Source organism: Synchiropus splendidus, chromosome 19, assembly GCF_027744825.2.
Source record: "Synchiropus splendidus isolate RoL2022-P1 chromosome 19, RoL_Sspl_1.0, whole genome shotgun sequence".
Classification (NCBI taxonomy): domain Eukaryota; kingdom Metazoa; phylum Chordata; class Actinopteri; order Syngnathiformes; family Callionymidae; genus Synchiropus; species Synchiropus splendidus.
In genome coordinates, this window is record NC_071352.1 from 8,158,208 (window position 1) to 8,168,582 (window position 10,375).

The following is a 10,375-nucleotide window of genomic DNA, read 5'->3' on the forward strand; positions in this document are numbered from 1 at the left end:
AACAATAATAATAATACATTTTAAAAAATGTATTGTCCATTCATTTGTCCTGGAGAGTTGTATGGGGTGCTACTTCAAAGGCCGTTGTAGTGCAGACCACCCAACCCAAGACCAAGTCAAGACCAAGAACAATGAGTGGCAAGACCGAGACCAAACTGAATACAAAAACAAGCTAGTAGTTTGACTTTCTTCTGTATCCCCCCCCTCCACCATACGCAAATCCTGTCAGCCATCCTAACACCTGTTAATTTTAGTAGTATAGAAAAATCCGACACTCCTGAACACACATTCTGCACGCATTCGAAATACGTTGATCGGCACGTCACACAAAAGAGCGAAAGAAATGTGCATGTGCGATATGCAAAATCTTTTATTTCAATGTGAAATATGTGAGCAGGTAGCGCAAGTAGCTTGATCTACAGTGGCCTGAAGTGGACAAAAAGTAAGTCTCATAAGAAAGGATGAATGTTCAGAAGAATTTCACTTAAAACATGTAATAAGCCTGTGTCGCAGACGCTTTTATAGTCACCTAATCTAAAGTGCAACCCATTATAATCGTCGCCCCCCCACCACTTCCCAACTGCCATTGTTCTTGTTCCCCGACTTTTGAAACTACAAAAAAAAAAGTACAAATAAATGTGCTTGTCAAAATGCCTTACACCCCTGCAGTCTGTGTTCAAATGGTCTTGGCTTGGTTTGGCGCTCTGGACTACAACACTTCTATAAGAATGTAAGGTTCCTTCTGCCTGCTGGGAGACACTTGCTTCACCTGGCTTCCTCAAGTGACCCTTCATCACCCCCTTTAGCGTCCTGGGTGGCATGATGGGCCACCAAAAAAAAATGAAAGCTCTGCCTCCGATACTCAGCTTTATATGGGGAAGAAGACAAGTATTTTTTTCAGAATATGGTCTGGAGGAGTTGTTTGTTAAAAGCAGAAGAATGTGCACTCTTCTCCTTGACCAAGACAGCAACAAGGGACGATCAAAGGGTCCTGAGCTGCTCCGTCTCTTTGAAGAGCTCCGTTCGGGTCCTGTACTCTCTCCTAATGATCTGTTGGCTAAGGAGGAAGGGCCTCCCGGTGGGATATTTGAAAGGATGAGGGATGAATTAGACGGATAAGACCAGGGAAAATAGTGTTCTCCTAAATAATTCAAAAGCTTGCTGGCAGTATTTTAGAGTGTGATCTGTGGCAGAATCCATTGCCCCTCCCCTCTGCGCGCACGGTCTCATCCTTTTAATGTCTGACTTAAACTTGTCTGAATTTTAAGCAGATGTTGGGGTGTTTTTTTTTTCTTAAAAGTCCACCCCCCTCCCGTCATCCATTTAACCCGGAGGAGTTGTTGTTTCTTCACAGCTTCACTCTCTATATTGTCTGCAATCCGCCTCGATGTCATGCTTCATACCCCAGTACCACTGTCTGCCTCCTTCTTCAACACTGTTCTCCAAGCAAACCTTTCCTACTTGTTGCTCCGCCAGTGATCCTATTTTAATCTCGGTAAACCTTGAACCAGGCAGCAGTCGTAACTGACGGAGGAGAGAGAATAATTGTCGGCACAGATGTTTCTGTCTGCTCTACTTTATGGACTTAAAGCCTGGAGAAAAAAAAGAAGCAAGAGGTCTTTTTACTTGACCTGCACTCATAAAAGAACTGTGTAATACTCGACTCTGCTCAGGGCCACGGTAGTTATCGCCTCCTTTCATGTCCAGCTCTCCAAATGGCTCTTTGTACGGACATAAAGAAAATACAGAAACTTGTTTATGGCGACTTGAACTTCTCTTGTTCTAAGAATTACATTTGTTGAATTGAATCTTGCTCCTCTTTGGCTGTTCTCTTTGTGTTAGATGCTCTGGATTTAGGAATGCGAGTCATGAAAACAAAAACACTTGGTAAATAATCGTCACATTTCTGCTTCAAATATGTTGTGTTTGAGGAAAACAAAGGTTTTGACAGCAGATCAAGTCTGACAGGTTCAACTTCCAATCATAGGTACGGACCAGTTAACCCTATAAGTGAGTTTTCAGTGATATATTTTGACTTTGATGTCACTATTTTCGGAGGCAGCAGCTTCATAACCGTTAGCTCCAACTGTGCGACTGAAACACGCCCACAACTGTTCTAACCTCTTTTTTTTTTTTTCATCACTCCATGCCATCTGGAATGATAAGGATGGAAACTATGTAATAAGTAATTAACAGCTATTTAATGAAAACTGTTTGAAAAGAGAATTATTATTCTTAAAATAATAATAGTAATAACTAAGTAAATGTTTATTATTATTTAGTTATTACTTAATTATTACCACTATTACTGTGAATAATTTTGTTTAATGTGTTCAAAGTATAAATAAATGATACAATAGTCAATGTAATACAAAATAATAATAATAATGATAAACACAACAACAACAATAATAGTAATAATTGTTGTGTATGTATAATATGTACAATTGTAATCTTGAGATTTGTGTGGTGTGCCACTTCAAAGGCTGTTGTACTGCAGACCACCTGGCTCGAGTCCAAGTCAAGACCAAGAACAATGAGTGGCAAGACCGAGACCAAACTGAATACAAAACAAACTACTAGATTGACTTTGATCCCTATTCCCACATCCACGCCATTAAAACAAAAAAATATGAATATAATAGTCAGATTTCTGCTTAAAATATGTTGTGTTTGAGGCAAACAAAGGTTTTGACAGCAGATCAAGTCTCACAGGTTCAACTTTCTATGATGAAGAAGCTAAGGTAGAAAATGAATTTTGCTGTCAGCAAAAAAATAAGCATCAAAATATTGTTCCATTAATTAATTAAAAATAAAAATAAAAATAATCTCTGCTAAGCAAATGTATTTTAAATGGAGTCCCACCACTATACTGTAGTTTAATCCTATGCCCTTTCAAAACTGACAAGTTTGTTTAAAACTAGGGATGATAAAATGGCACTTTACTTGCTTTTAAATAAACATTTATTGATCATAAAAAGGATGACACCAAGGTGAAAAACTTTTTTTTATGTTTTCCTTCTAGGCTTATGGGATGTGATCCAGGACTACACAGTACCCTGACTCCAGTCAAACTATTTAAATCACCATGTTTGTTCGGATAAGATTTAAATAAATTTCACCTCTCCAGTATCTTCAGAGTTCAAAGCTTGTTTAAACCTCCTGCGAACCATCGAAGTGTGTTCATGTGTTCTTAGCTATTCTTTATACGCATCATCACAGGCGCAGCAACATCTTAATATCATCTAGAGATGCCTTCATCACTCATCCACTGAAGTTGTTTATTCAAAACCACTCTTTTGTTTAGATAAACCTGTCTGGGGATGAAAATGGGGTTTGGCAGGCTTTTATTGCTCTCCTAGCGTCGGGAAAACATTCCCTCTCGGAGGAGAGATCTGAAGTCGATGCTGCGTCCGAAATAGGAACTGAGCTTCCCAGGTTTTCATTCGGTTTTATCCTCTTTCTGCCTGACAGCTCTCCACCAAGACCCAGTCCTGGAAGTCTGCACTACTCAGATGAGGATATCAGCACAAAGTATAATGACCTGATACCAGCAGAGAGCAGCAGCCTGACGGAAAAACCCTCGGAGATATCCGACTCGCAGGTACACGGTGACCCCTCTGTCCTCCTCATGTCTGCTCCTGCGTCCTCTATTATCATGCAAGCCCTTCTTTCTGGGATGGCTTTTGATTCATGGAGAGTTTCTGCTTTTGCAGGCTGAAGTTGCAAACAGATACAATGTGAAGAGGAACTTATGTGTGGTTGAATGGTCACCTGTCCAACCAGCTGTCCAATTTGAAACAGAGAAATTAAAATATCAAGGCAAAGCACCCATGACTGCATCGATCCCTCCATCCAATAAACCAACCATCCATTTTTTTTTTATATCACTTATGTTAAACAGGAACAGCGGAGAGCCAATCTGGAACCAATCCGAGCTTGGACAGGTTGCCAGTCCACCACAGGGCTGACACTGAATGACAGTCAGCCGTTCACACACACATTCACGCCAGTGGAAAATGTAAGACACGCTCTTGTTTTGAAATATAATGCTTATGTTTTGCATACTAACAATGGCCCGCCGTTACAAAGGCCCGCTGGCATTATGTTGATTTTCAGCTGGAGGTGGAGGAAATTAAGTAAAGGCAGGTTTCGGTTGTGGAGTGACAACTTGCTGTGGGGCGCCAGGTTGAAAAGACAAATGGCAATCTAACAATTACAAACCACTTTATCCCAACAATGTATATTTTCTGTGGAATGTTTTAACTGCTGCAAGGTTTCTACAGTCAAATATGACCAGTTGGTAACATAAAGATGTGTGACTAGTGTCACCACTTTACTGAATCACTCTCTCCGCTCATCATGATTTCTCTGGCCTGAATGTACAAGCTGTAACACAAAAGGCAAAAAGTTGTTTTCACCCACAGTGGCTACGACTGCAGAGGCTTTGCTTCACCTTTATTTTGACGTACAAATTGTCATCCTCTTCTTTTCTTGAATATTTGTCTCTGTACGCAAGTGATAGTCAGATGAGTAGTGATGGGCAGATGAGGCTTCATGAAACACTGTCCTCATTGTCAGAGCCCAGGAGATGGCGCTCTCTGTTTAAAAATGATGTGAGGTTTCTCTGAAATGGTTGTTGAAATCCCAAGAGTTTACAGCAAATAGTGCCATCTACTGGGCTCTAAAAATGATAACACTGTATCACGAAGCCTCATGAGTCCATCACTGCAGATGAGGCTTCATGAAACAGTGTCCTCATTTTCACAGCCCAGGAGATGGCGCTCTCGGTTTAAAAATGATGCAAGGTTTCTCTGAAATGGTTGTTGAAAGCCAAAGATTTTAGAGCAAAGAGTGCCATCTAGTGGGCTCTGAAAATGATAGCACTGTTTCATGAAGCCTCACGAGTCCTTCACTGCTATCTGCATTGAAGTTAGCAACAAAAAGTTACTTATCTTTTGTGATTTCGCCTTCAAAATTTCACTTTCCATTACAATCTATGAGTATTCTATTATGGTTCAAGGCTAAAGCCTCTTTAAACACCTAGTGTTTTCCACAGACACCAAGCCAAGAGGGCGTTTTCCCCTCCAGCCACAATAACAATTTAGGAGACTGTCGGCACGAATCACAAATTTTTTTTTCTTCTCTTGATGTTGCAAATAAAAACAAAGCAAATTGAAGAGGGGTATATGACCTTGGACTGAAGGTCATTTAGATTCATCTAAAAATATGCAGGACCTTGCCAAAGGGAAGATTTTGAGTCTTCCGACCCCCAGTGCTCCTCTGATACATGAAGAGAAATCCATGCTAATGCTGTGCTAATGGCTAGCATAGATTGCAGTTGCAAACACGTCATTACCAGCAGGTGCGGTGTCAGTCACATACAATCCATGTTACATCTGGACAGAGCTTTTACTTGCAAGTGCTCTGAACGTTGATCAGAATTCATGGCAGGACCTTCATATCTGAGTGCTATTAGCGCTAAAAGCGCTTCCTTCTGATATAACTATTTAATGAGGGACTAAACAAAGAGGAACGGACCTTCTTTTAATAACAATGCTGTTCAGGTCCGTCTTGTTATCATGGAAGCAAATACGCTCCCACATTAAACGGAACATTTCGATGCTTTTTAATTCCATTCCACTTCATTTTCAAGCGATCAAAGCCACCAATTATCCCTTTTTAATCACAATCTTTATTTTGGGAGATGCGAAAATTTTAAAAAAGGAACGTGGCAGATGTTGAGTGAGGAGACGACGCATCTGCGGACGAATTAATGACACTCATCATGACAAGCTGTCTCCAGTGAATCAACGTGATGAACATGTTCCGAGCGGATGCCGAGCAGATTTCTCTGGTGGGAAGGAAGCCGGCGGACTCTTCTCATGATGTAACATGGCCAGGAAGTTTCGTGTCGGTCGTAATGGAAGTCTCATTTGAAACTCCGGCGTGACGGCACGAGTGAAGGTGATCATGAGGGATCATCAACATCTGTCTTCCCGCATCACGTCTCCGCTCCCCAGCCAATTTATCTGGTACCGGCGCAGTCGAAACATCGTTCAACCCAGTTTGAACAAACGCGGCTCTCTCCAGGGACTCAAACCGCTGTTGTTGTTTTACGCGGCGGAGCCTCCCACTGTTTACCTGACACTTGTGCAAATAAATGGTGCTTCAACATCTGTTAAGCTGCGGAGCCTTGACGGAGCAATAAAAGGCGAGCACTTGTCAGTCATACCAATGCACCGCTTGTGTAATGTCGGGAGTAATTGCTCTCTTGTTTTAAATGTTTGTCTCTCTCAACAAGTGCAGTGTTGGGAGACAATGAAGCGCACATAAACAAGACTGACGGCTCAATCGCAGCGAGCGCGCTAATAAATCCTGTAAACACTGTCTCCGCCCATTTGTAGGACACTTTTTATCGCCGCTTTTCTCCGCGGAGCTTTGGGTGAGCCGCTGGGTTATAGATCCCGGCTAGAAATGATTTGCTCCCGTATGATGCATCAATGTTTATTAGTTCTCCTGTCCTTGTGCTGCGTCTTTGTGGAGTCGCATCGTAAAAAACAGGGGTTTAATCACTGGAGCAACAACGTATTGGTCTCCATCTGAATTACATGAGAGCTTTCCAACATTACTTTCGATTCTCAGTTGCTTCCAGGAAAAACGCGATCAAGTTGTCCTCGTCCCAAACGTCTCCTGCTTTGGTTCTGGGTCTTCGTATTTTTAGCTTTTAGAATTCTCCTTATCCCCGAGTTTAGGAAGGCAGGTGTGTGAGCCTGAAAAAAAGAGCATTCAATAAATTTGAATTATTAATATAATATTTTTATAATTATAATTTTCTTGTTGCTGTTGTGATGTATTCATTTGGGTTCACAAAGATTTTCTCCTGTATTTTCAGTGGCATGACCAGCTGAAGCTAAAGCTAAAGCTAAAGCAGGAAAATTTGCCAGCGAGTAGCTTTGAAATGTATTGCACTTTACCATGAGTCTAAACATCAACAATCACTCATTAAATTGTAATCTGTGTTTATAAAAACGATATAATGACTGGCGGATTTTAGTATCGTCGGACTGGTAGCAACATTGTTTTCAGCAGCGCTAGTGCTAATGCTAATTTAGCTCCATAGAGCATCAGGTCAAACATCATTGTACCTGTCTCATGCAGCCATTTTTGGCCACTCAGCGCTTCTTAAGGAGGAGTGAGAAAGATTCTCACCAGAACTCTCTAGATGTAAATGTCCCGTCAAATCCGATTGGGGTTGAATGAATGAGAAAAAGAGAGTTGTTTTTTTTATTGAAAGATTAAGATTGAAGAAAAATGTGCTACAGCAAAATGTGAGCTTTTTTTAACCGCAGGGAAAAGGGCTGGTGCTTGAGAACCACTTGGGGTTGCACGTTCCTCTCTTGGTTTTGTCAGCTTTGTCGGTAGATTTGTCCATTTCTAAGTCAATGCAAAATGACCGTGTTAGTTTATCTTAACAAACCTAATGCAACCGGTGTCAGACCTGCACATCACAGCTTCTATTTAGCATATGAAAACAAACAATGCTGTGCTTTTTTTTGCTGTAAAATGGTGGTTACGAATAAGCATTTCAGAGCACGTTCACCACCTAGTGAGTGTGAATAGACTCCTCTTTGCTCCAAAAGAAAATTGCGATCAAAATAAAATCAAATTTCACCCAAGCAATGGCAATAGAAGCTTCTTATTATATTTAATAAATTAGATGAACAGTTCCCATTCTCTCCTCAGTGCCATATGAACCTGAGTTGCTGAGTAGAAAAGAACCGGTTGTAGATGCAGCATCTCTGTAGATGTGCGTGGGTGGTCGTGAGATATTGAGATTTGGCAGTTTGGACTCAAAATGTCACACTCAAGACCGACAGAACTCCAGTCTAAATTTGCTCTGCCTGACATTTGCAGGGCAGCGACAGCGAGTACGAGGTGGACCAGAGCCGACCCAAGACGCACTCCTTCGTCAGCCACTACATCAGCGACCCCACCTATTACAACTCCTGGCGGCGGCAGCAGAAGGGGGTCAGCCGTCCTCCAGCCTACGGTTACTCCCAGCCCGAGCCGCTGGTGGAGCAGGAGTCGAGGCCGCACCCGCCACCCGTGCCCCCTTTGCCTCCGCTTCCTCCCCTCCACCCCCAGAGTGCCGCGTCCCCACAGCCGCAGGGCCAGGGCACTCTCTTCAGGCCCAAGGGAAGCCGGACTCCCACCCCATCTCTGCTGGCCTCTGAACCCCCAAGCCAGCACGGCACCCTGTACAGACCCCCCAGCAGCCTGGGCTGTGCCGCTCAGGCACCTACCGCTGGCTTCTCCTCTTTCGTTTGACACACACCTCCCCTGCCAGTAACAAAGGAACCCTTTTGATTTCTGTTGTTTCCTTGCTACTTTGCTTTTGCCATTTTTTTCTGTCACACTGACAGTTTTTTTTTTTCAATATTTAGCGATGGAGGCGTCTTCATTACAGCTTATTAGCGTGTGCGTGTGTACGGCTGTGTGCGGTGCGTATGACTGGATAATCAATGTGATCTGTATTTTACTGAAAAGACAATCATTTGGACTTTAAAACGCATTGCTTGAATACATATTATTTGGTGGAATAAGTACGCAAACAAGGGACAACGAGAAAAAAAAGACAACCTTGTTCTCTTTCTTTAGAGCTTTATGAAAGTCTCGTCCGACCCACCAAGAGAGCGGACCACTTTAAACTGTTCAGACTGATGGTGGATGATGGGAAAAAGCCTCTCTGGTGGAATAATGTCACGTCGGAAAAAAAGACAAATAGAGAGAAATGGACTCTGACCCAGAGCGAGGCACCCGCGGTCACTGTGGCCCCTCAACTGCCTTCCACTTTCTCACTCTGCTTATTCATCGTTGGGACTGCATCATGTGTTTACTGTACGTACTTGTCGCATATTGTTTACCAGATATTTATACCAATCAGCTTGAAAGTCTCCAGAAGATCACTGCTGACGGACGTTATCAACCACTTAAAAAGCATTGTGCCACTTTTGATAGTCGTTTGGGGAATGTGTTGACTGTGTGCGGTACGCTAGAACTATCTGAAAGTGCATCCGTTTTGTGCATTCTGTAACACACAACACAACAAAAGCACAACTATAGCTACTGTTGCATCACTTTATTCGCGGAAGAAACCTGTCAACAACCAGGCTGCTGTCGGATTTAAAAAAAAAATGTAAAGTGAAAAATGACGTGTTTCAAATTGTGCAGGTTGCATCACAAAAAACTGTTTACATGTGTTCAACACAACGAACTGCAGTGAAACTGTACAATGATATCATGACATGTGGATGCTGATGAGGCATAGAGATGTTTTCTACACTTTGGATCATGACGTTTCTTTACGAGGAGCTGAGATGGGACGACGACGACGTCCTGTAGCATCCCTGCTGTACAGACACATTTGTCAACTCTTCAATGTGATCATCACTGTGTACATGACGAAGAAAATTATGGATCTACTCATGATAGCGCTCTTGAATAAATTATTCTATTTTGTAATGCGTTTGCTTGACTGGTTACATCACTGTCGCACCAAAAAAACCTTAAATTTTAAATTCAATTTTCTGGCAATAATGAGTGAAGGAATGGATTAGTCAGTTTTGGTGGTTTTCTGAAGTTCTATGGGGATTTAGCAGGGTTTTAGCTGAATGCTAATGCTAGTCAAACACACAGAACTACCTACAAATTGGTGGAATTTCACTAAATATAACAAAGCATATTAAACTTTCATGTGCTTGCAGTGGCAAAATGTGCTGGATAAGATCACTGGAGTCTGGAATACTGCCTTGAGAATGTTGCTGGCTGCCTATGCGCCTTTCCCACCGTGTTCCATCAAGTCAGGGAAGTTGCTTGATTTCATTCTTGAGTTGTTTTACTGACTTGTTTGTTGTGTTTTTATAAAGTCATGTGAAATCAGCTCCTTTGTGGAGGTTTGTCACCATGGTTTTCTTGGTTTCTCAATGATTTAGCTTCTAGCAGACTATCACCTGCTGGAGTGATGATGTCACGTCTGGTATTCGCGATCAGATTTCCGAAACATTTAAATACGTAAATGAAACTTTGACGGACCATATATGTCCATGGAAGATACCGTTAATGATTTATCGCAAAAAAATGTGCGTAAATGAACAAGCTTTTCCTTTTGGAATGAGTCCTTCCTGGTCTGACAACAGCGCGGTACATATCGACCAATGACAATGTGTTTGAATACCAGTTCTGACAACAGAACACACAAATGTTTTTCGATAAACAATGACTTTTGGTTAAGTGCGAGGGAATATCAAAACGTTTTGAGTAAGATATTTGGATTTGTTTTGATTTATTTTTCAACATAGTCCCTTTCCGACTC

General features: G+C 41.9%; 1 protein-coding gene across 5 annotated transcripts in view; it reads left to right on the plus strand.

The window, feature by feature from the left end:
* sdk2a (sidekick cell adhesion molecule 2a) overlaps positions 1 to 9,971 on the plus strand; it is a 160,963-nt gene extending 150,992 nt beyond the window's left edge. For 2 of the 5 annotated variants that reach the window (XM_053851942.1, XM_053851941.1), the window contains exons 44-46: positions 3,475 to 3,604; positions 3,905 to 4,021; positions 7,918 to 9,971. In XM_053851942.1, coding sequence (XP_053707917.1) covers positions 3,475 to 3,604; positions 3,905 to 4,021; positions 7,918 to 8,331 — 661 coding nt within the window. In that variant the 3' untranslated portion in view covers positions 8,332 to 9,971. The remainder of the gene's footprint in view (positions 1 to 3,474; positions 3,605 to 3,904; positions 4,022 to 7,917) is intronic. The other 3 variants (XM_053851940.1, XM_053851944.1, XM_053851943.1) reach the window with 3 other exon arrangements.
* The last annotated feature ends 404 nt before the right edge of the window (positions 9,972 to 10,375 follow it).